The sequence below is a fragment of the Dipteris shenzhenensis genome, chromosome 33 (assembly GCF_047967505.1).
Source record: "Dipteris shenzhenensis isolate YYH24624 ecotype China chromosome 33, Dip_SZ_1.0, whole genome shotgun sequence".
Taxonomy (NCBI): domain Eukaryota; kingdom Viridiplantae; phylum Streptophyta; class Polypodiopsida; order Gleicheniales; family Dipteridaceae; genus Dipteris; species Dipteris shenzhenensis.
Window position 1 is genome coordinate 18,929,990 of NC_141628.1, and position 25,898 is coordinate 18,955,887.

The 25,898-nt window shown below is 41.2% G+C and overlaps 1 protein-coding gene across 2 annotated transcripts; it reads right to left on the minus strand.

Annotated features, from left to right (window-relative positions):
• Window positions 1-8,594: 8,594 nt before the first annotated feature.
• On the minus strand, window positions 8,595-10,367 carry LOC147879786 (zinc transporter 11-like). Of its 2 annotated transcripts, none has more exons than XM_087372111.1 (4): window positions 9,811-10,367; window positions 9,623-9,684; window positions 9,162-9,312; window positions 8,595-9,021 (listed from the first exon to the last, which is right to left on the minus strand). In XM_087372111.1, the coding sequence occupies exons 1-4, from the start codon at window positions 10,280-10,282 to the stop codon at window positions 8,630-8,632; spliced, it is 1,077 nt and encodes a 358-aa protein (XP_087228237.1). In that variant the 5' UTR covers window positions 10,283-10,367; the 3' UTR covers window positions 8,595-8,629. The 2 variants fall into 2 exon arrangements, with proteins under 2 accessions (XP_087228237.1, XP_087228236.1); XM_087372110.1 differs by having other exon boundaries at window positions 9,623-9,690; window positions 9,811-10,362.
• Between the last annotated feature and the right edge of the window lie 15,531 nt (window positions 10,368-25,898).

Consider the following 25,898-nt stretch of genomic DNA (forward strand, 5'->3'; position numbering starts at 1 on the left):
TCAGTAGCGGTCATTGCTGTGGGACCATGATTTCTTGAGCATACCTTATGCACATCACTCTGGTTACAGTTTGAGCTGTGTGTGCTCATTCGTGGTATGCATTGGGTTGTAGTGGATGATTTATAAGCCATTTGGATCCAATTGCGATTCTTATTGGATGCGCCGATAAGCCCAGATTGCCTTGTGGGATGCTATTTTTTATGGATGCTTTGCACATGGATGCTATTTTATGCTGAGGGATAGCTTTGACACATTGCAGTTGATGCACTGATAGTGATAAGCTCTCTTGGATGAGATATTGTTAATGCATATGCCCATGCACGGTGTTTATGCTTGAGCCATTTGGCACTTATTGGCATTTTGGATTGCCATTGCAGTTGGCATTTTATTTTGGGCCAGATTTGCTCATATGGATGCATAGTACATGCACATGAGTCAGCTGTATCTTTTGATGCTTTGAGCTTTGAGTTTTCGTGATATTTCACTCTATTGTGGCATACACATTTGGGTGCACCTGGTATTTGGTGTGATTCTCTCTTGCAGGCACTAGCATTTGGGATTTTGCTTTATTTGCATCATGGCATCCTCTTCCATGTTTTTCAGCATTAAAAAGTTTGATGGGACAAACTTTTCTTTGTGGAAAGAACAGATAAGGGATGTGCTTATTTAAAAGAAGTAGATAAAACCCTTGCAAGGGATTGCAGCTAAGCCTGCAGCTATGTCCACAGATGAATGGAATGAGTTGGATGCATTGGCAAAGTCTACAATTAGACTTCATCTTGGGGAGACAGTTTATTTCACAGTAGTCACTGAAAAGACTACGGAACCTTTATGGAAAAAGCTGTGTGCTACATATGAGAAAGAGACTGCCTCAAACAAAGTCTATCTCATGAAGACATTGTTTGAGCTGCACATGGAGGAGGGAGTATCCATAGCTTTGCACTTGAATGAATTTAATATCATTTTCAATTAGCTTCAAGCTCAAAAGCTGAATTTCGATGCAAAAATGAGGGCAATATTTCTCTTATGCTCATTACCATCCTCATGGGATACTTTCCAAACTGCTATCAATAACTCTCCACTTGGTGGAGTATTGAACTTTGATGATGTGGTTGGTAGCTTGTTGGCCGAGGAGATTAGACAGAAGTCAATGGAAGGCAACAAGCAAGATGCATCCTTAAATGTGCAAAGGGGTAGATCACAGTCCAGGGGGAAGTTTCAAGAAAGAGGGAAGTCTCATAGCAAGTCCAGGGCACGGAACATTGAGTGTCACTATTGTGGCAAGAAGGGCCACATGAAAAAGGATTGCTACAAGCTTAAAAGAGAGCAAAAGGATAAGAAAAAAAATGCAAATTGGGGTGCAAATCAGAAGGAAGAGAGTCCAAGGGAGGACAAAGGAAAAGTGAAGATCGAGGAGATCAATGCAGTCACACATGATAGTGACAATGACATTCTCTTCATGTCTAGTTTATCTGCAGAGTTGCTTACCACTTTAGATGACGCATATTCCCAAGATTGGATTTTGGATTCTGGTGCTTCATTCCATGTTACTCTCCATAGGGAATGGTTCTCCACTTATGACAGTGGAAAGATAGGTTGTGTGCATCTTGGAAATGACTATGCATGTGACATAGTGGCACTAGGTGACATAAAGTTTTCTTTTGCAAATGGGTCTGCATTTATTTTGATAAATGTGAGACATGTGCCTAAGCTGACCAAGAGTCTCATTGCAATGAGTCAGCTAGATGATGCTAGTTTTCAGACCATCTTTGGTTCTCAGAGTTGGAAAATTCAAAAGGGCTCCATGCTTTTGGCCAGGGGTGCCAAGTGTGGGACTTTGTATCCCTTACATGTATCAGGGGTGTTTGATCATGTTGTTGCAATAACCGAGCAGCCAAGCACTTCTTTATGGCATTACCGGTTGGGCCATATGAGCTTAAATGGGATGAAACTCTTATGCCGTTTGGGTTATGGACCGCATTTGAGTTTCTCTGATTTTGAATTTTGTGAGCACTATCTCTATGGGAAGCAGACTAAATCAGCCCATAAAAGAAGGGGAAAGAAAGAGTTTGAAAAGCTTGATTTGGTGCATGCAGACATATGTGGTCCCATGCCTACACGGTCATTAGGCGGGGATGAATACTATGTGACATTCATTGATGATGCAACTAGGAAAGTGTGGGCTTATGCTATAGCTTCGAAGAGTGATGTGTTCCAGGTATTTCAGAAATGGCTGGCCTTGGTTGAGAATCAGTCAAGTAGAACGCTTAAATGCCTACGGACTGACAATGGTGGAGAGTATCTCTCTCATGACTTTCAGCATTTCTATGATACATGTGGGATTAAGAGGGAGCTCACATCCCCTCGTACTCTAGAGCAAAATCCAGTTGCAGAAAAGATGAACCGTACCATTCAAGAAAGGTTGCAATGCATGTTTTCCAATGCAAGTCTTTCTAGTGGTTTTTGGGCTGAGGTAATGAAGACTGCAGTGCACATGATCAATAGATCACCTAGTAAGAGTTTGGATGGTCGTATTCCTGAAGAGACCTGGAGTGGCAAGAAGCCCTCTTACTCTCATTTGCATATATTTGGGTGTGAGGCATATGCACATGTGCCAAAAGAGCTTTGAAAGAAGCTAGATCCTAAGTCTAGGAAATGCATCTTTGTGGGTTATGGTGAAAGTGGAGAGATGGGCTATCGTCTCTGGGATCCAGAAGAAAAGAAGATCATACGCAGCCATGATGTAGCCTTCAATGAGAAGAAGATGCATAAGGCACCCATGAGGGATGTGGAAATTAGGAGAATCACTTTCTAGGACGTGAATCCACCTGCATATGTTGGTAGACAGCAAGGTGTCCATGCACCAAATGTGCAAGAAAACTTCCACAGGTATACAATCAAGGGTAGATGATGGATCATCTATTGGTGGAAATGATGATCCAAATGTGGCTAAATGCAGGTGGGACAGCAAGCTGAAATGCCCTTGAGAAGATCATCTCGAGTGTCTAGACTGCCTGATAGGTTTGTTCCAAGGGTAGACTATGTGATGCTTATTGATTTCGGGGAGCCTTCTTGCTATAGAGAGGCTATGATGTACGAGGATCAACGCAAGTGGGAGTATGCTATGCAATCAGAGATGAGTTCACTTATGAAGAATAAGACTTGGGACTTGGTTTCTTTGCCACATGGAAAGAAAGCATTGCCATGTAAATGGGTCTATAAGATGAAGGTCACAGGTGATGATGTGCCTAGGTACAAGGCCCGTTTGGTCGTCGCTAAAGGGTTCAAGCAAGAGAAGGGTGTGAACTTTGATGAGATATTCTCTCCAGTTGTGAAGATGACCACACTTGATTGCATGCTTGGACTAGTGGCAGCAGAGGATATGGAGCTTATGCAGATGGATGTCAAGACAGCTTTCTTACATGGGGATCTGCATGAGGAAATTTACATGGTGCAGCCGGAAGGCTTTGAAGAAAAGAGCAAAGAGCATTTAGTTTGCAAGTAGAAGAAGAGTCTCTATGGTCTTAAGCAAGCGCCTAGAGAATGGTATCAGAAGTTTGATGCTTTCATTCAGTCCCAGGGTTTTAGAAGGAGTGAAATTGATCACTGCCTCTACACTAAAAGGGCTAAGGATTATAGCCTGATACTCCTGGCACTATATGTGGATAATATGCTATTGGCTAGCAAGAATACTTATGAGCTAGATGCATTAAAGGCCAAGTTGCATGAGGCCTTTGATATGAAGGATTTGGGACTTGCAAGTCATATTCTTGGTATGCACATCGCGCGTGATCGGAGTAGGAAACTCCTTTGGCTTTCACAGAAGGAATATGTTACAAAAGTATTGCAGCTTTTCAATATGGAGGGGGGGAAGGCAATGAGTACTCCATTGCCTCCATATGTGAAACTGAGTCATACAGATAGTCCCAAATCACGTGAGGAGAGGGCCATGATGGCCAAGGTTCCTTATGCATCAGCGGTTGGGAGTCTTATGTATGCTATGATAGCTACTAGACCAGACATTACATTTGCACTGGGAGTTGTTAGCCGGTATATGGCTAATCCAGGAAAGAGGCATTAGGAGGCAGTAAAGTGCATCGTGAGGTACATGAAGGGTACCAAGGAGATGTGCATCTGCTTTGGTAGAGGAGATATGCGTGTACTTGGGTACACAGATTCAGACTATGCAGGGCACGTGGATAGTAGGAGATCCACTTCTGGTTATGTGTTCACCTTTGCAGGTGGTGCAGTGTCGTGGATGTCTCGCGCACAGAAGTGCGTTTCTTTGTCTACCACAGAGGCTGAGTATGTTGCAGCCACAGAGGGTTGCAAGGAGGCTATATGGCTTGATCAGCTAGTGGGAGATTTGGGGATTCATACAGGTGTACCGACATTGCATAGTGATTCCATGAGTGCTATTCAGCTAGAACGGAATCCGGTCTTTCATGCAAAGACCAAACACATTGAGGTCAGGTACCATTTCATCAAGGAGGTACTTGAGGACAAGCGCATAGAGCTTGTCAAGGTTCACACAGATGATAACCCTGCAGATATGTTGACGAAGAGTCTACCTAGTCAGCGGTTTGAGTATTGTCGTGTATTGATACGCATTGGATAGTGTGCTCACTGGTTGTTCTCCCTTAAAGGCACATTGTCCTTTAAGTGGGAGGTTGTGGGGGTTAAAGGTCACTGTGCCTTTACCCCGGTTATGTACAATACTCAAACACATATATAAATGAATGAAAAAGAAGATTAGGGTGTTCTAGATCCACCAAAAACTTGTGTGGCTCTATGTTTCTCTCTCTCCCTCTTCCATTCAGCTTCTGTTGAGAGCACGCTCACTTCCTTTAACGATAGTTATAATTTTGTGCTGTCCAAAGTCTACTGAACGATCTAAGAATGTTGGAATCATCCCGCTCAAGGATACACTCAAATCCTCTCAAGGTCACATTGGCAATGAGATATTGTCTCTCGACGTTCAACTACGATTACAACTATTGACATTCAGGTAATATGCTAGTTTCTTACCCATTTGCGAGACTTATCCTCAGTGCTAATATTCCCAGAGTTTATATTCTCGGTGTTATCTCAGCATCCAGGGAAGGACCCGTTCCCTCGGATTATAACTCTTTGGGGAAGGAAGCGCGCCACCTCCCCACCCACACTATGTGTGGTTATAATAATTATATATTATATATTATGATATAAATATTTTCTTATGATTTCTTATGACAGCTCTAAAATTGATTTCTTATAAAGGTTGTCAATGATTTCTTATGACAGCTCTAAAATTGTCCCAATGTCACAATTATATTTAGACCTTTCTAATTGTAATAAGCCTTGACCACTTGAGATCTTGGTGTCTCAGTAATATCTAATCCCATGCCTCGCCAACTCTTGATGTGTGTCTTGTGTGGGTATAATTATACCCAAGGAGTTCTTGCATCTAAACAATGTGATACTTCACTTTTGGGTACCATTGGGTTATAGATTGGGCTTGGCGAATCAACTATTGGGGTTTTACTCTCACACAATAGATCAATGGCTATCTGCTTCACATCTTCTTCACACTAGCTATCCCTTTCACGTCTTGCATCTCTCTCTCTCTCTCTCTCTCTCTCTCTCTCTCTCAGCCCAACATACAATTTAACGTGTGTGGGAAATCACCCCTGACTGGATGAGACATTCAATCCCAATACCAACATCTGTAGCAACAAAGATTCGTGGAGACATACTTAAAGACGTTATCAAGAAACAAATTAGCCACAGAGCAAACTAGTAAAGCCGGAACCTAATACATAATCAACAGATCCAAGTCCAAAACGTGGAACCCGGAGGAAGTGAAGCAAAAGCCCAAAGAAAATGAATCGAGAATGCGGAACATGTGAAACTAGAGCCTGGAACCGAAAACCCAAGTTACACATGCAATAATCCAGAAGGAACTCTGAACAAGTCAACTTGGGAGTCCAGATTAAGTGAAGCCTAAACCCCATAAATATCACTAGGAACTCAGAAAAAGTCAACTTGGAGACCAGAATAACTGAAGCCAAAACCCGATAGATATAGATGAACCCAGAGTCCAGAGCCCAAAACCCAGAGAAAGTAAAACTGGAGCCTGGAGCAAATGAATCAAGTATCTGGAACATGTGAACCCAAAGCCCAGAATCTGAAACTGTTTTATCCGAACCATATAGTTTCCTACCCTCGATATCTGTATTGACTCTGGATGATCGGATTCAATAGGATTCAACAAGGAGAACAAAAGGAAAAAATGCATGATGAAATCAATATCTATAGAATGAAAGAGTGGTTGAAGTAAGCTGGAAGCAGAAGGAACGACATGATTTAAAAGCGTTCAGCGCTATCGTACATGGCGGGTCTGCCATTGAGTAACCAATTAAAATGGAAAACAGGATACAGAAGTACAGCCATAAACAAAAGCGGACGCTTATTGGGCAGCTCAAGGATGGAGATCTTTGTGTGATTCGATGAGAATCCATGCAGACAGGTCGATCGCTACGGATAGTTTATCAGTGATGAGAATCCATGCAGACAGGTCAATTGTTTCGGATAGTTTATCTAGCAATCGTGAACTACCTCATCTCTTTCACAACTTTTTACGAGTGTTTTGCAATGGTTCATCCACGAAAGACATTCAAACTTTTAGTGCCCCTTCATAGTGCCCTTCCTTGTCACACAAGCAGACTTGCACTTTCTCTCCCTTATTGAATGTGTGTAGCCTCTCGTTCTCAACCTCCTATCATAGCGTGTGGTGTGGTGCTTCCTTTCTCAAGACACTCATGCCATGTGAGTGTCACTCTCTTTCGCCTACTACCTCATAAAGATTGCATTCTCCGTCGTTGAATTCATTTACCAAATTAATGTTTGACGATTGAAGTTGTCTAATGGACACTTCAACTCTACGTGCTTTCCATGGTAAAAGCAATCCCGCTTTGAAAATTCACACTCATTGCTTCTTTGGTACCTACCTTAATCTAGGGCTTAGTCATTCACATGCCTTCATCACAAATATCAATAGCCCCTTCCTTGTTATTATTGTGCCTTCATCACAAATATCAATAGCCCCTTCCTTGTTATTATTGTAAATGTGTGTTTAAATGCTCTCACTCTTCATTCTTACCTACACATGTTTTTGTATTAACTTTGCTCATGGCTTTGAATAGCACTCAATAATTCCACCACTAGTTTGTTCGCCGCCACTAGTTTGTTCGCCGATACTCCCAATTAGCATTCCTAAAGGTCCTGAATTTCAGCAAATTAGGCCATTCCCCTTGCCAAGGGGAGAAATTCAATTGGTTTCTTGGGTGACATAGACTAGTGCTTTTTGGAGAAACCCATTCAAACCCAAAGGGTAGCCCGGATTTCACCCCTCGACCCTCTCTTTCCCTCTCCTTTTCCTTTCCATCCCTCTCTTCCTACCCATTTCCACTAACTTCTACATTTTCATTATTTTACACATTGGAACCGTATATCTCTTTATTGCTCCTTATTTAAATATGAGTACAAATGTTTTGTATAAGTTCTCATAAATGTCCGCCCATTTGAAAAGAATGTACACTACAGAATCCAACTTTTGTTGAACTTGACAATTTCTAGGTCCACCTGCTCAACTTTTTAAAAAGTAGTGTTTCCTATCTCACCATTATGGGAAACTCAAGTAGTGTTTCCTATCTCATCATTATGGGAAACTCGGACCTCCCAAAAGATTCCACTACATAATTTTATGAAAATCAACCACAAAGATCACTCCTCTGTGGAGGTGTCTTTTACGTGGATGGCCTTGTCCTCTCCCTCTACACAATCCTCTTTTCTTCCTTTGAAGGATAGTTTACACAATCACCTTGTGGCTCTCTCTCTCTCTCTCTCTCTCTCACCCTTGTCCACACACTTAATCACCTTGTGGCTCTCTCTCTCTCTCTCTCTCTCTCTCTCTCTCTCTCTCTCAACCCCATCTTCCAATCATGCATTCAGTTTATCCATTCTTCTGATCATCATTTTCAGATCACAACTCTTCCACATGCAATATTTGATTACTTTTCAAGATTAGATAATCTGTCCATCACTCTCAATGCTTGGTATACCTCGAGTAGCATGTCAATCTCTAGGGATCCCCAACCTATGAGTGCATCCGCATGTTCACATTTTCAATGTACATTATAATGGTCTACCTACAACCTAGGACATGTGAACATGCGTGGAAGTGCACACATGTTCACATTTTAAATGTACATAACAATAGGTCCCCCCAATATGGAAATTTTCTGTGTGTTTTAATCCAAGTGTGTGACCATTAGAATAACTTCATCAATGTGCATGCTATTCTCAAGTAAATATATTAGCTACACTAACTTTTCAACGTATTATTTAAGACAGAGATTGCAATAGGCCCTATGAATAAGGAGTTGCTTACCAAGACAACTTATGGCACTATCTATAGCTTGCAAAAAGTCATTTATGACATGTATAGGCTAGGCTATGTAGTTCAGTGACTAAGAGGCTAGGCTACATAGTTTGGTAACTAAGAAGAGGCTAAGCTATATATACACCAAAGCAAGAGAGCACAATTTAACAAGTTTTAACAAAAAACCCATATATATAAAAATGTGGTTCAGTCCCATATCATTACAACAGCTAGGACAGCAACCCCAAGTGTCACAGCAAGAAACTTATAGAAAGGAGTGTCCACTTGAACTTCGCATGGTGGAACATAACCTTTAGCAAGTAAATGATTAATAGCCACATAGATGAAAACACCACAAGCCAGTCCCATGGCGATGGCATACATCCAGTCAGCAACAGCACCCTGAGTAGTAGAATCGATTATGATGCCAATGGCCACACCAATGGGACTCGAAATAGCAAAAGCAAAGGAGTATGCTGCACACAGGAAAAGTGGTCGCTCTGGGATCATTCGGAGGAGAGCTATACCCATGGCAATGGCAGCAAAAATCTTGTGAAGAGAGATTGTCCACAATGATCTCCATGCATCATTTGATGTCTCTGCATTTCACATACAAATATGATATAAACATTAAAAAGTCAAAAGCTCTTTCTTTCATGCTGTCCATATTATCTTCCTGAAAAAGGAGATTAATCAAAGGGAAGACAAACTGCAAAATTGAATCTGCTGCTAAACATACCAGCTACCCCAATTGCAATTCCTTCAAACACAGAGTGGAAGCAGAGAGCCAGTATCAAAAGTATCGTGTCTCCAAACGAAGTTGTCCTCACTAATGTTGCCTTCACAAACGACTTTGCCTGTTCATTGATCCCTGACTCAGCTTCTGCACACTGCTTGCAAGACAAACATTAACAAGGTTACAAATTCGCAACAGCTCGAATCATAAAGCTTTTAGAGTCATTTATTCCAGACTTTTGAAACCAGAGCACGCAGCCTAGATAACAAAGGAGAATTGTTTCCAAAGCAGATTTCTGATTGTGATTGCAGGGGATAATACAAAATCTTTTCGAACAGCCTTTGTTGCGGACATAAAAAAGGAAAATGGCGAAACTAGTTAAATCCATAATTTAAAACAGGCAAGACAAATTTGGCAAAAAACAAAAACAATGCAACACATGGGAATTCAAGATGAGTACATACTTTGCAAGCGTTGAGACTTTGATCACAGCACTCGCACTTATCTCCTGCATCCGCTACCGTCTCTGACACTTTACAGCAAGAGGAAGTGTTAGTCAGTGTCTGAGCTAATGTTGCAATTATTTCCAAAGTCTACAGGCACTCAGAAATTCGAAGCGAAGAAACATTTGAGAATCCTATCTTCCACATACCTTTGCTGCTCGGAGGCTTGACGCCAGTCATCTCGATGTCTAACCGGCCTGCGATGACTTCTTTCACAAAGATCCGTTGAACTATGATGTCGGCCAGCATCGTAAGAAGGTAACCAGCACAAGCCAGCATCTCTGCAAATGGGTAGCTTTTGCTCGATCTGTCCTGGAAGGTTTGACTAGAATCGCTCAAGAAGTGCATCATAGCAGTGCCAAGGAACACCCCACCCGCAAACTGGGTGCCCAAAACGAGGACAGCCTGGTTCCATCGGTAATAGTAAGGAGAAACGCCACCAAGGAAGGTAATGAAGAAGATGATGATGAGGCAATAGATCTTGACTAAGATCAAGCTCTTGGAGCGGAGGTTGGGCTGGTCGGGGGGGGAGGAATCGTGGGATAAGGAGAGGGAGGAAGCAAGGAGGGGGAGGAGGAGGAGGAGGAGGGGAAGGAGGAGGGGGGGGCGAGGGCGAGGCATGGCGGAGGGGTTGAATGGGGGAGAGGGGGAAGCTATGGAGATGATATAAAAGCGAGGAAGGAAGGGAAGAGGGAATAAATAGAGAAGCCATGGCGAAAAGCTAAGGTGACCGACCGAAAAGCAAAGAAGAAGAAAACGAAGAAGATGATGATGAAAACGAAGAAGAACATGAATGATGAGAGTGTACTATCAATACTATGTTTGTAGTACACTTTTGGCTAAGTCTTCCCACTACACTTGCTCGTACAACCTGCCCCTTAGATCCTCCCCAGGGCCAGGCCTTCACGTGAAAAGTTATAACATCTCATCCACAACACCTCGTAAAATCCTTCTCCCTCTTAGCGTACCCCCCCCACCAGTTGTGCTCCCGGCCCCAACGAGATGTGCCCCTCGTAGTGGGCCATGGGTGGTTTCTTTTTTTTTTTCCTGTGGAGGTTTCACACAATTTATAACTATAACGGCAAAAAAAAATTGCAAGTCTTTGTGGCCTCCATTTCTTTTAACTACCGAAGTTGCTAGCACTTGGAGGATTGACCTTTGACCGTTGGTTCTACCCTGTGGATCAACCTCCTCTATATCCAAGGCACTTCAAGGTGGTCACCCATCAACTTTCATAAAAATTACCTTCTCGCCCCCATCAACTTTGATAGGAGGTATAGGTCCTTTGCCTTGGATAAATATGACTTGTGGCTTTGCCACTCAACCACTTCCATTTGAGGTGAGGATTCCCCATGGGCTCTACAGACTCCTTCAAGTCAACATCCAAATTCTTTCGTTCACCTGTCACAAAACCCAGTTTTCATGAACACTGCAAGTCCCCCCCTGACGTAAGCCTTTTTTTTTGGGTCCACTCTCGCCAATTTTCAAACATTGCCTTGACCCATTGCGAAATTATGTTCCCTTTTCTTTTTCCATATCCCTTGTGGCTTTTTTTTCACCACTGAATTGTACTTGCCGAATTTAAAACAATTATGTTGTTGCATTGACTTTCTTATTGACTAAACTTGCCATTGTCAAATTATGTAGCTGTTATTTTTCTACTTCCTCATTCACACTCTATCCCCTTTCCTACAAAAATCTTTTTCCTCATAAATTCTAAAACTTCCTCCCAAGTCCGCATATTTAGTTTTGCAGACAGATCTGCAGGGTTTTTCCACAAAATATGGCTGGGACTATGTAAATTTAAAAGGTTTCATTACCTCTAAATTTGTGTTTATCTGGTCAAGGTAGACCACGTACCCATAAATTTCAATTTTTTTGTGACCCCCACCTTCTCTATCACTCACATTTCCTTGCATCTTTGTCAATTTCTTTGTGACCTCCCCCCCGCATGCTTTGTCTATCACTCGCCTTTCCTTGCATATTGGTCAAGTCTCAATGTAAAACCTCAAGAAATAGTCCAAAACCTTGATTACTTGCCCTTTTAGATCCTCTTCACATGTCCCAACACCCCACATTGGCTTATTTATTATTCTCAAAAAAACCTTTTTTTGAAAACACAAAACTTTTGTGCTCACATTCTTGCAATTTTTGTTCATGAATTTGCAAGTTATAGCTAGAATGGCATAAAATATGAGCAAAATAGAAAATACAAGTCAATTTAAAAATTCACATTGCATACCCTAGGTTTTTCATTAAATTGGGGCTTATTCTGAGAAAGTTGCAATTGGCAATTACATTCGTTGTGCCCCTTCTTTTCCCTTTCTTCCTTCTGGTCCCATACAAATCAAACTTCAACCCCTTTCCTTGTCTACAAAAGACTTTTTTCCCTAAAATTCAACAACCTTCCAATTGGCATACTTGAAGATTTTGAAAATAAATTTGCAAGCTTTTGGCAAAATATCAATGGGACCAATTAGATTTTAAAGGCTTTGCAACACACTTTCCTTCTCCTGCCACAATGTCTCTCGTTCCACATTTTCATAGAATTGTTCTAGCATGTCCCTTCTCATGTGGATGATTGATTAAAGGTATTCCACGTTTTCACAGGCTTTTTCTAGCTTGTCTCTTCTCGTATCTATGATTGATAAAATATAGCTTTCATTGAAATTTTTCCCCACTTTATGGTTATGGTAAGATGTGCCCTTCACCAACAAAAAGGCTATGTACAATGCTATAGCTAGGAGGACGTAGTTAGCCACAAGGGCCCTACTTTACAAGAGAGAGTTTGGCCAAGCTCCACTACAAAAGCTTGTGCCACACAGTCTCTATCACGAGGGCAACAAAAATTTATTGCTTTGCTAAAATGTCAATGCCCACCTGGTAACCTAGGTATCTCATTGTATGTCCATGCATCCATTGGAAGTGATGCCTTTCAATCAAAGATCTCTTGAACCTCCTCAGCTACTACTGCTATGAGGAAGCCACTAATTTGGTCCAATTGATCTTAGCCCTAGAGGCCAAGCAATAACTCTCAATGGCTCCTTGGACTCCCTCTAGACTCTTTGCCATGTGTTCCATAAAGTGCCGTGTCATATGTGAACTCTGAGTCTAGTTTCTCCTTCTCTTGATGATCTAGAGCCGCACTCAATGAGGCTTGCTACCTGTGACTACTACAGAAAGTATTCAAATCCTCTACCACAAAGAGAAAGAAGAAGGGAGCAAGGGGGAAACATAGTCAAACTAAGCAGGACAATGCAAGGATCCCCCCCATGTGACCTTCAATAAGCGTCTGATTGGTGCGCCTTGCATACATGGCCAAGACCCCCCAAATCCACCTGTTTGAAAAACCCATCCTCTGCATGGTGCCTTCTAGAAAGGACCGTTCATCCCCATCATAAGCCTTCTCAAAATCCAAAGAATGATGGTGATAGGTCCCAAGACCCCAAATCAACTGCCTTTTAAAAGGTCGAGGTGTTGTCAAGGATGTTGCGTTCTTGAACAAAAGCGTGTCTACTAGAACATAGCTTTCTTGACTATGACAACTTGCTTTAGTATATATTCCCCAAGGCATCATGGCCTACCCTTATATGCTTAACCAAAGGACTGTGTATCCTATTGCATGTCTCTGACCAATTTCACACACAAACCCTATGTTTCCAAGTCCTTCAAGGGATTGCCAGCTAAAATTCAATCAAATACTATAAAAAACTAAGATTAGGGACCGCCTCAATAAAGAAAGGATGGAGAAAAAGGAGCATGGCCATGGCTACTTTGAAAATGACATCAGTACCAGGTCAAGGAATTTTTAAGCAAAAAACTAGGCTACAAAGGATAAGCCATCTGATACAAAAGGGGCCAAACTATATGTATGCAAGGGAATTTGCAATATTATAGAAAGACACAAAGAAATTTCAAAAGCAAGCTCGCCCTACATTCATACAAATTATTCCACTCACTCAAGGCTTCCCTATGAACGTATTATTCATCCATTCACTCAAGGCCACCTACAAATGGATAATTCATCCACTCACTCAAGGTTTCCCTACAAACGGAGAATTCATCTATAATAATTCATGCAAGGTTTCCCAACATTCATGCATTTCACCCATTCATGGAATTCTTGTCATTCATGCATAACACCCATTCATGCAAGGTTTTCCATCATTCAAGGATTTCACCCATTCACTCAAGGTTTCACCTGGAGAAACAAACGATGCAAGAGCAAGAGACGGGATACAAGCATTCGTGCAAGAAAAAACAAGCCAAAAGCTAGAGTTCAAGTACAAAGAAGATAGTGGGAGATAAAATTTATGCGAGGAAGAAAGAATTTGAGGAAGAAACCAACATGGAGGATGGAATTGCGAGAGTAAAAGCTTGAAACTGATAGCATCAATAGAAGGATTGTCTCCTTCTTTTGGATGAAGAGAGACAAGAAGAGCAAGGCCTCTTGGCCTCTTCATTAAGTTCTAATTTGACCATTAATCTTGCCTAGATATAACACAACCTAGCACCTCCCTGTTCCTCCTCCATATTTCTCAATTCACAAGTCCCAAAATCATGGCACATCTGGTCCCAAAATTATGCTCCTTAGAGAGCACCATGCAATGTTGCTCACACTAAAGAGGAAGAGGAGGGGAAGGAGTGGGGGGATGAGGCACAGTGGAAGGGAAAGTGGAGGAAGATAGATTGGATGTCGGAGAGGAGGAACTTTTGGAGAAGATACATAGGAAGGGGGAGCAGGGAGGAAGGTGAAGGAGGGAGAAAAGAAGCTTGTGGGATGCCATGGCAAAAGATTGGGGGGGGGGGGGGGAGTAAAGGGCAATTAAGAAGAGAGAAGAAGAAGAAAAGAAGAGATAGAAGAAAAAGGCAAAAGAAGAAGGAAAAGAAAACGACCAAAGGAGAAGACAAAGAGTACTATGTCTGTAGTATACTTTTTATTGTAACCATTACCTAGTACACACATTAAGCATGCACCTTAGATCCTATCAAAGCTAGTGTTTACATGAAAAATGCTTTTTTGCAGAGCAATGGTAGCTCAAGCAGTAGGGTGTCTACCTACTAGAGCTGGCTACCCGTGCTCAAACCCTGCGAGTTGCCCATGTTCAAAATCTTGCTAGAACCGTGAAGATGTTTGTTTTTGGACATGGGGAAATTCTCCTAGCCTTTCCTAGAAGGCAAGACTTAGGGTGGAGCATTCATTGCCCAAAAGCCTAGTGCCATGGATGCACAAACAAATGGTCCCCTCTTTTGTGCAATTTCTATGACACTCACACAATAGTAATACTTGGCACAAAGATGTTGGATTGTGCTTAGATCTAATGGATTAGAAGGATATATATATATATATATATATATATATATATATATATATATATATATATATATATATATATGTATGTATTCACTTAAATTCATGATAGGTGAAAATAGTACGTTGTTGTTGTGGTACATGATGCCAACTTTGAAAATTCCTACTCATACAATAGAGCTTATCTGACAATAAAACCACACATTATTCATATTAAGTGGCTTGTCATACAAGGGCCTCTTTGGGGGATGAGAAATATGGGGTTGTTTGGTGCGAACCCAAAATTGGACTTTATAGATCATTTGGGTTTTTACAAATTTGAAGATTGAAAGCATGAACTACTACACTGGTTTTAGCTGATGACTTAGCATCCCATTCCCCCCACTTCTGTCTCTCTCTCTCACTAACCCCCCCAACTATAAGTGGCACATGTAATACGTGCACTTCCAAGGTCCATTTTGTTATGTTCTTTTATACATCATTGCCACATTCATATATATGTGGCATCAAACTCTTCTTCCTTGTTTTATTTTGTAATTTTGCACTCAAAGGAAAATTTTCAAGTAGGAGACACAAATATATTCATTTAATAATTACAGCTTGAATATTTTGATTCTTGTAAGACATTTGAGGAATCTCCTTCTACACAGACTTATTCTAGCATGTCCCATACTTGTTCCCCTTCTCATGTGTATGAATGACAAAAGTAGCTTTCATTGAAACATTTAAGCATTCTCCTTCCACGCAAACTTATTCCAACATGTCCTTTACTTATTCTAGCATGTCCTTGCTCATGTGTATGATAAGATGTGCACTTCAATGTCTTTTCCTAGACAAGGACCTATAACCTATCATGGAAATGCATATTGTCCTTTGACTTCCTTCTTAACTCATTTCATTTCTATAAATTATTTTCTTTGCACAAATATGGTATTCTATTTCACATTGTTGCTCACTTCACACCATCTATAAAATATCAAATCCTCTCTCTCTCTCTCTCTCTCTCTCTCTTTGTAATAGAGATATATTTCCAAAAATTATTATGGATGGCTGCATAACCACCATGTGATGTCAAGGCTTTCCCTCTCTAAGAACTTCAAACCACTAGGGTTGCTCGTTGTGTCATTCTCCACAAGTGGACAAACTTAAAGAAGATACTTGCCACAATAGTAGTCCTTTGCTATGACCTATATGAGTTCTTACACCAACTTTTGCATCAAGTATGAAGCCATTCCTTGCCAACAAGATATGTCGTAAACCTATCCATCTAAAAATGGAAGGAGATGACAGACTCTCTCTCTCTCTCTCTCTCTCTCTCTCTCATTTTTTGTGAGTGGGTGACCGCTTTAGTGACTCATCTCTTTAGTTTTTCTATTCAAAAATATGAATAAGTGTATCACATAAGACATGAAATGCTATTCAAATTTTGAACAATAAATATGTGGCATCAAACTATTCTTCCTTGTTTTATTTTTTAATCTCTCTCTCTCTCTCTCTCTCTCTCTCTCTCTCTCTCTCTCTCTCTCTCTCTCTCTCTTTGTGAGTGGATGACCACAGAGTATCCCAAGTCTAAAAGATCAATGTGCCACTATTTCGCCATCTGAAGAATAGTCATAAGATGTAGTGTTAGTCATATATTCAAGGAATCAAGGTGGCCAAACCCTGATGGTAATATTTGTGTGTGTGTTGAGATTAGATTCGCACGAGGTCCAAGAATATATGAACAACACTTTAACATCAAATGAAATATAAGGAAAAGGTATTTATAAAGACTAGATGTGGTTGAATCCCAAAAAGAAAATATTTTTAGGATTTGAAAAGAATTTCTCCATGAAAGAACCTTTGCACCAAACTTCAACCAGCAACACTGATACCTACCACCATCTGATCCACTTAAGTTAGAATAGCTTAAACCAGAAGGGAAGACAGGTGTCATAGCATTACTGGACTTTTTATTGCCACCTGGTCATATACTCCATAGTTGAAAGTATGTACCTTTTACCCTTACGTGTTGGGAGAAGAGGACCAATGAAATCCAAGTTCCATTTCTCAAAAGGAGCTTAAGACATGATTGTCTTGGTAGGTTCTAGCATCAAAACCCTCTTACCATATGCTTGACACTGAGGACAACTTCTGCACCAATGAGCCACATCTCCATTCAAGCTAGGCCAAATTAGCCATGCAAGTAGGATCTTCCTCTTTGTACGTTCAGCCCCAAAGTGACCTCCGCATCCTTCTTCATGACATGCCGCCAAACAAGCTACAATCTTATCATACTGGAGAATCTTTTGCAACACTCCCTTGCTCCTCAAATCAAGTATCTCCATCTTTTTTAGTCAAAAATCATGCCTTTTTGTTCAAGCAAAGGTGAGGCGCCCAATTCCCTTGTTTTTAGGCCTTGCTCCATGCCTTTTTCATGCTTTTGCATTGAAAATCAAAAAGCTAGTGCTCCCTACCTAGTCCCTAGCCCCTAGGTGCTACACATGGATGTCATACATAGCCATTTAGCATCCACAAATCATCTTGCAAGTTCTTGTCAAAATCATCCACCAACAGAGCCACTTAAGTAGCTAGATGTTATTACAAGGCTGACCAACCAAGGTGAAGGGAATGCCTCCGACCAACAAAAAGATGAGGATAAAGAGTCTTTTTTTCTGGGTAGAGATTGTTTTTCTTGTATTATATATTCACAAGTGACCTATACATTGAGGATCATTAATTCATTACAGCAACAAAGAAAAAAAAGGGGGTCCACCCTTATGACATGAGTTAGATCACTAGGAGACAATTGATGTAGTCCATAGCTGTGAGGAAAAAGAGAACCATAAAGATCAGTGTTCAAAATAGCAAGTCACTGAAGAGCAGTTCCAATAGAAGGGAGCACATCTCAAAATGGAACAGAGTTGGAGAAGATCCATCACTTCAAGAGGGTTCTTCTTTGACAAGGTATAAAGTAGGGAGGTCATGATTCTACAACAACCAGAAATCTCTTTGCAATTGAAGTTCTTGGTGTGTTCATTAGCTTGTTCGTGTAGCTGAGAGAGAGCCTCATTGTAATTATGGATCTGTTGGTCTAGCAAATTCTTTGCCTGATAGCATGACAATGTTTTCTGTTAGTTAACCTCTTAATTTTGAAAAATAGAAACTTTTTCTAAAAATTAACATGAGAACATTTCAATGCACTAATTCCACCACTTTGGAACTGGTAATAGTTTCTTGAGATTTAGATGGCCCACAATGCATGAGCCTTGAGGGTTAGCCAGGAAGAATGAGGGGTTTTGAGGGAATCTCCAAGGAGAATTGCCTTCCAGTTGATAGGCTTCCCAACCTAGAGCTAGATGTACTTCCAAACTTTCCTAGCTTCGGGGCACGTGATGAAAAGATGAAAAATGTCTTCCTTTTTGGTGGGGCACATTTTGTAGAGTCCTGGCCCCTTTCCTATTCTCTCACTTTTGCAATTAGCCTAGACAGCCTTATGTAAGATGAGACAAAGTAGGGTAGAGTATTTTTCATGGATGTCCTTGTTCCAAATGAGTCAAAACATATACTGCCACTTGGCTGGATTATCAACAATCTTCCATCTTGTGTTAAGGGTTCTAGCTATGTCCTCAATGTCACTGTGAGGAGTAGGTATAGAGAGTAGATGTGAGCTATGAATCCAACTGAATTCTTTGAGCAGGTTAAGAACATGACTTCCTTTCCAAGTGACGCTTCCCTACCATAGGAGAAGATAGAGAGTTATTATCTGGTAAGCAACCCAAGCACCCTTAGTATGTAGAGCATATTTTGATAGCCTCGAGGGTTTCAATGTGTGAAAGCATTGATGAGTTGTTTTGTTTTAATAATAGTGTTCCTTATGAGTTGATCAAGGCCAACAGGCAGACATTGAGGGATGAGGCAACACTACTATCCAAATCTTGTGCTTTATTGCTAGGCGATGGGCACCTCCTCAAGCCCTATGGTATAATAAGAGGTAGCCCTAGGGTCATGTGTATTATATTTAAGATTATTTCCATGGAGATAGTGATGCCTAGGAGGCAGAGTACAACAAGCGATAAGCTACCCATGACACCGTGAAGGAGAATCAAATGAAACGATAGGCAAAGTACCGATCCATGGCCCAATAGAAGAAAACTAGGTAGCTCTTCAGCTTGCAAAAGCAAAGATCATAAACATGCAAACAAGAGATGGGGTATAGCAATAGGTGATTTGGCACCTCAAGCAATGAGTATCACCTGCCTCGTCTGTCGCTGCCACCATCAAGATCAATTAACTATGCCAGCATAATGCTACAAGGCTGAGTGCAAGTGGTAAACTTGGAACAAATCCAAGCTTTAATCAAAAAGCTATTGGTGCCTCATGAGCACTGATCCAAGAAATTGTGCCACAGCCTAGACAATAAAGATAGAGCATGCCCCGGTGTGGCTCACAGCCTATTTCCAAGCCACACACACTGGCCACCTCCATCAAAATAATTGGCTTGAAGTTGATGGTGATTGAGGAGGCAAAGCCCCCTGAATCCAAGCAAATAGTAGGATAATTCAGAGGAGAAGACTACAACTCAACCCCTTTTGCTCCTAGATTTTGAGTCTCTACCTATCCCTTTCATTACTATTGGTTCATCCTCCCCCAACCGTTGGGTTGAGACAATCACATAGACATCTCTATCATGCCTTCCAGAGTGTGTAGCTAGGCAGTGACTCAATGTGTCATAGGGATCTTGGGGGAATGTCAATGGAGACTCCACTCTAGAACAACTCCTTGTGAGAGATTTGCAAGCATGAGCCTATCACTTGTGTCACACAAGTGCCTACCAGATTTTGTCAATGTGATTCCACATGAATGAAGAAGGTTGATGGGAAGAGAAGAGGGAAGAGAAGTGAAGGGGAAAGTGAAAGGGGGAGAGTGGCAATCACAAGGCAACACACAAAGGAAAGCAAGAAGTGTCACTCACAAGAAGATAGAGAGAATGAGAGAGCTTGTATTCCAAAAGTTACGTGTACACAATTAAGACCAAAGTCAAACTTATGGCCATTTATAACTACAACTTTTCAAGGGAGGGCTAACCATGTACTCTCTTTCACCTCTCTCACTCTCTTTTTACAAGCACTTGGGCCCATATGGCTCCAAGGCGGATATCATATTGCCTACCTCACATCCTCTCCTTCTTCTCTAGTTAATCTTAGAAACACCTAGCACTTGCATGAACTGTTAACCATGGCGATTAACATGCATCCCTTCATACTCACAATCCATCCTTGGATTGGTTCGATGTATGATGTCAGACTTGAGGGCATTGTTCATGATGCGATGTCAATCGAATAATCCATGGGAGATTCTGCAAAACTAATGGAAAGGCTTCCAAAAATGTGTCTCAAATAGTCTTCAAAGGTTTGGATATGACGACCATGAAGATTGCACACACAAAGATATAGGTGCATGACTTGAGAAAATTAGGGCCCAATGTTGAGGTTAAATACTATTTTGGAGCACAGCCATTGAAGATTCTCCTCTGCAGTAGGCTCGTAAGTGGGGATGTCCCTTAACAAAATGATAAGTAGTCAAAAAAAAAGCATTATTGTGACGACTACCAGATCTGGGACCGAAGAAAGGTTGTGTTGAATTCCTCCATATGTGCCACCAATGCATAGGAGGATCCTACTTCTGAAAAATCGAGCCTTGGAAAATTTATGCGATATTCGGATCTAACTCTCATATTTCTTCTAAATTTGGCTAAGACCATCTATGGCATAATGGCATATAAGTGGGATCGACACGTCAGTCAATGTCACTAAGTAGTAGGTCCACCAAAAAGCCTCACGTTTCAAAAAGGAAATTCTCCACTAAGGCTAAAGTCCTACTACCATACATGTAGTTGGCACCTAATTAGGGTCTAGCCTCTGATAGCCACCTCTTGTACTTTTGAGATTTTCTTGCCGCCACTTTTTGACGCTCCTCTGGGTCAACTCAGTCAGAGCACGAACTTCTATAATGTCTTTCTGAGTGAGCTAGAAACTCTAGTCCATTTGTTCACGTTTGCCACATCATCGATGACCCTAAATTATGTGTGGACTTATACCAAGTGTCATGGTTGGGTGTAAGCTCTTAAGGCTACTCCTCCTCTTCATGGGGGTGCTCATTGACTTCTTCTAGATCCTCCTCCTCATAGGGATCTTCGACATCTGAGAAGAGCATGGGCTCAAAAATTTTATACCAAGTGGTCATGCCATGTCTTCTAGACCCTCCGGCCCGCAAGCAACTATTGATGTGTGTTGGTGGTGGGTAGTGTGGTGGTGTGCTATGAGTTGGATGGTTGTGAAGGGTTAGTGGGCTGTAGTGACTATAGAGGTGGGGTTTGGGTTAGGTGCCATGTTGGGATTAGACAATGGGGAAGTGGGTGAGAAGAGTTAAACAAGGCCCATGTTGTATTGGCATATACTTCATGTAGAGTCATAGGGTATGCTACATGTGAATCATAAAATTGCCTTAATAATATGCCAATTTGAATGATGTTCCGAATGGCTTCAAGAATATTATTGTACAAAACTATTATGCCAGTAGGGGGATAGCACTTGCTATTGTGTGCAAAGAGGTGATTGAATATGAATTTGGCATCCCCACAGCCATACAATTGTAGCCACTCTAGGCTTCTAGCCAAGGTCTATGCATTGCAAGGCAAGTCCTATAGGTCACTAGGTTTTAGTAGTTCTAGCATGGGGCTTTCGTTGGATAAAATAGAAGAGTCTTGGAAAACTCGCACCCAGACTACAAAATTATAGACGATGGGGTGGCATGCAAGTATCAAAATATCTGCATCATCCTAGAGGACAATGTCCTAAAAATACGCCATAGCTATTATAGGATGTGCCAATAAGTTATTGCATCAAAGAAGAGTATCTAGGTAAACAAGCAGCAAAGAGTGGGTGCTCAAAATTGATATTGTTTTGTATGGTAGCAGCGGCGAAGATAGTGTAAAGGTAGTAGTTGAAGGTGTCTTCAACTGTGCGGATGGAAAATGCTAGAGATGGACGAGGTGCAGGGCTTGGAGCTCTTACTGAAGGCGAATAATCTGTTGTTGTCACTACTGCAAGAGTGCATGGAGCTACTCTATTTGTTGGGCCTACTGAGCCACTTGAGCTTCCAGAGCCAGCTTCTGTACTTGCACTCTTGTGTGTTGTTGATGATCCATGTTAGCTTGCCTTTAGAGAGCATCATAATCAACCTATGGCATATCATTATGTGAGCATTCCATGGCAAGGGATTCTTTCATCTTTTGAAGCTTGATCTCAAGCCCCTTGCTGATTTTTACTGCTTTTAGGCCACTGGCCTCCACTACCATCCTATGTGCCCTTCTTTTTGCCTACCTCTACTACTACTAGCGTTAGGCATTGTTCGCATCAATAGTCTGATGGGCAAAAAACTCCTGTTTCTACACTAGCATGTTCTCAGAAGTTCTTGCCATGGCAGTTCGAGCGTCCATGAAAAATGGCTCTTTTTGTAGCACACTTATGTCCTCCCGCATCAACTTGGTGTAGTTTTGTGAACAACAATATGCTTTAGAGGTATAAAGTTTGATTACTTTCTATGAGGTTGGGCATCGAGGCGATTGTGGTTGCGATTGGCCTTATTCTTCAACTTTGATCTTAGTTGCAGCTTCATGAACCCCTGTAGGACTCTGCAGTGGGCTCAGCCCCTATTCTTGAGTGATATATATGACCAATTTTCTTTGCAGCATTGGCTTCTTGAGGGCACCCTCTTGTTTGAGTTTCTCGGCAGTCTCAGCCTCCTTTTTCCGACTCTCTTCTTCCTATTTGTGCCTTAGTTCTGCTTGCTACTTTTGGAGGGTCTCTTGCTCCTGTTTTCTCTTTGCTTTAACTGCTTGTGTATTGCTCTATTTCTCCCTCTTCTTTTTGGGTGAGGGCATTATGGGGGTGGTCCACTATGTTGGAGTTGATAGCAGTGTGTTGTGTTTTAGCCATTGCCACAGCCTTTTGATACGGTGTCATCCGACAAATAGCATATTATTGGCATAGAACATGGGATTGTCCAATCTTCTCCTTTGGATTGCATGCACACATTGATTAGCTCTATATAGAAATGGTCAGCCCAGTTTGTCTTCTCGAGCTAATGCAAGCACACAAGTAGATTTTGCAAGATTACACTATTATTGTAATAGGTATCCCACCCCTATGGATCTTCATATCATATGCCACCACCCCTTGGAGTTTCTAATCCATGCCTCCGAGCATTGCATAGGTTTTGGAGATGCTAGGTAGCCCAAATGCCTTACAGACCATCTCAACCATGAACTGATAAAAGTGGTACTCCCTGTCCACATGCAGCCATCCCATTGTCTGAGAAGTGTTGTTGAATCTATCAACAAAATCTACCACTGTCGCAGGTTTAGGTGGTATGGGAACCTGTCATGGCTTGGATCAAGGGGGCTACTGATGGGTCCTAAATTGCTTGGTAGCTACTGCCTACATTGTGGTAGTAGAGGCAGAAGTCCTTTATATTGCATCTAAATTGGGAATGAATGACTACCCCTTGAAGGTGCTCCAACCATTCCGTTCCAAGGGGGGGGAACCGAGTGATTTGCATATTGTGCTCTACGTAGTTCTGCACATCCTCTATGTCAGCGATCCGTCGCTTCTTCTAGATTATTGAGCTAAGGGCTCATGCTCATGGGTGGTCTGCATCCTGGATTGATCCATTTGGGAAGGGATGGATATGAAGAGAGTGCGAGAACTTGAGGGAGTAAAGAGGGTAGGAAGGCAAACAAGGCTTCGTTGTTGCTAGTTGTTGCTAGGAATTACTTTTTCGACGAAAAATAGGTCTTCTTGCAGTGACAGATCATGAGGATTTCGCTGACGTGAGGGGGATGCTAATGAGAGTGAGCTTTGGAGGCAATGGGAAGTTGTGAAAATTTATGAAAAATTTTTATAGAGTTCCGTTACACGGCAAAGTGAGGAGCTCCAGAATGAGGATGGTGCAAAACACTCTATAGCACACAAGCAACCAGTCTTGATCTTTAATTACCAAATAGCTTGTTGGGTATTTGAACCCACAGGATTGCCAGTGTTAACAATATACGAAACTCTGTTGTTTGGGGGAAAAGAGAGAGTTGAAGTACCAATGCATTGCCGAAAGGAAGGGTTGATGTTTACAAAAACAGTTGAGATATTTCTATTGTGGATAGAATACACCTCTCTCTCTCATTGCATAAAGGAAAGGGAAGAAAGATATGAGACATTGCATTCCCTTGTGTCCTCAGAGCTTGAAGAATCCGTGTGTGCAGGACCATGCACTAAATAAGATCTTAAGGTCAAGATCCTGAATGGAACTGACACTACGGTGTTTGATGGGCTGAGTAGAATGTTATTCAAAGCACTGTCCTCTTGCTATGGGTGAAATCCTAGCATTTTACCAAACCTCAGGTGAATGTGTTGATCAGTAAGTCAAGCTGCTCCAATCAGAATCAGTTGTGCATGTGTTGATCAATCATTTGCTGCTTTATAAAGCGACAACTTCGATAATCGTAGCTACGTTAAGCTTAATGTAGCGACACACAGTTTCACTATCTCACCGACTGGTTTTCAGTGCTCCTTGCAAACTTGTGAGTTTTGTACAACGTTTGTGAGAATTGGGGGGTACTACCGTACCTAATCTATCTACTCAAATAAAAAACACAAAAAACAACAACTTAAAATTGACAAATGAGATATTTTCCAAGGAAGGTGGCTGGGAACACACTCACACCACTTCCAAATCTGATTGAAACAACATTTCTTGGTATTTTAGTGAGATTTAACAATTCACACACCTTAACAATCACTCAAACTAACTACTCCTATGATTTGATAGTAGCAAAAAATAATCTAAAACAAGCTTCAATCCATCAACAACAGTCAATGGACAGAAATGACAGTTCTTACTTTTTCTACTCAAAACACACTCCTTTTCCACTCAAACCAAACCTAATCTCCACTACACTTCTAGTTAAGCTAGGAAGCATTGTGCAATGGTTGGTTAATAGAAGAAGGCTTATGCATTCCAAAAGCATACCTCGAACTCCCAAGGCCCAAGTTAGTTTCGTTAAGAAGCTAAACTTTTATATTGGCATTGAAATTTTGTATGCCCTAATAAAAATAAATGTTTGAAACATTCGCTAGGATTTGAAACTTTTATGCAAAAAAATTTAAAGTTTCACCAAGATTTACATTTTCCCTTCAAAATTCAAAGGAAAATATATTAAAAAATACTACATTCTACTAATATTGTGAAACTAAAAAAGTGAGCTTGAAAACTTTCACCAAGATTTTATATTAATATATAAGCATAGCTTCGATAAAAATAGTAGATGATATTTTTCTTTTACTAACCTCACAATGGAAATGCCTATGGTAGAGGCAAATCATCCCTTTCCCATTTTGATTAGCCATTGCACTAGGTAGAGCCATTGGGAAATCTATTAGCTAAGGTATCTATTTTGTTAGAAATTTAGGGCTTTGACATTCATAAAGATTGCTTGGAATAAAGGAAACCTTGAAGATCCAAAAAGCAAGTGATGTATTTTCCACATAAAGTGTTGATTGCGGCTAATGAAGCTTCCACAGTTTAACTACATAAAAAGCACAATAGAGTTGAGATTTCCAAAGACTAATGCATTCAAATGGATCTGAATGCATGATCAAGACTCAAGACCTCCTACTCATGCTACCCACCCTTGTCCCCCTTGTCGCAAGTTTATAAGATATGGAGATACAAATCGACTCAACTATGGACCCTACAACTTGGAGCAACTATCTACAACCAAAACTAGAGAACTACACCAACTCTCATAAGCTTAGACCAAGACAAAGAACGCAAGCTCACGACCTAGGTAAAAGGAAGAAGAACACTTATATATTTCCAACTATGTAGTAG

Excerpts from the sequence above, each read along its gene's own strand:
- LOC147879786 (XM_087372110.1), bottom strand. The coding sequence starts at position 10,282 with ATGCCTCGCCCTCGCCCCCCCCTCCTCCTTCCCCTCCTCCTCCTCCTC. Across the intron at positions 9,691-9,810 it reads CAAGCCTCCGAGCAGCAAAG|TGTCAGAGACGGTAGCGGAT; the intron begins GTATGTGGAAGA and ends CTTGCTGTAAAG. Across the intron at positions 9,313-9,622 it reads AAAGTCTCAACGCTTGCAAA|TGTGCAGAAGCTGAGTCAGG; the intron begins GTATGTACTCAT and ends TCTTGCAAGCAG.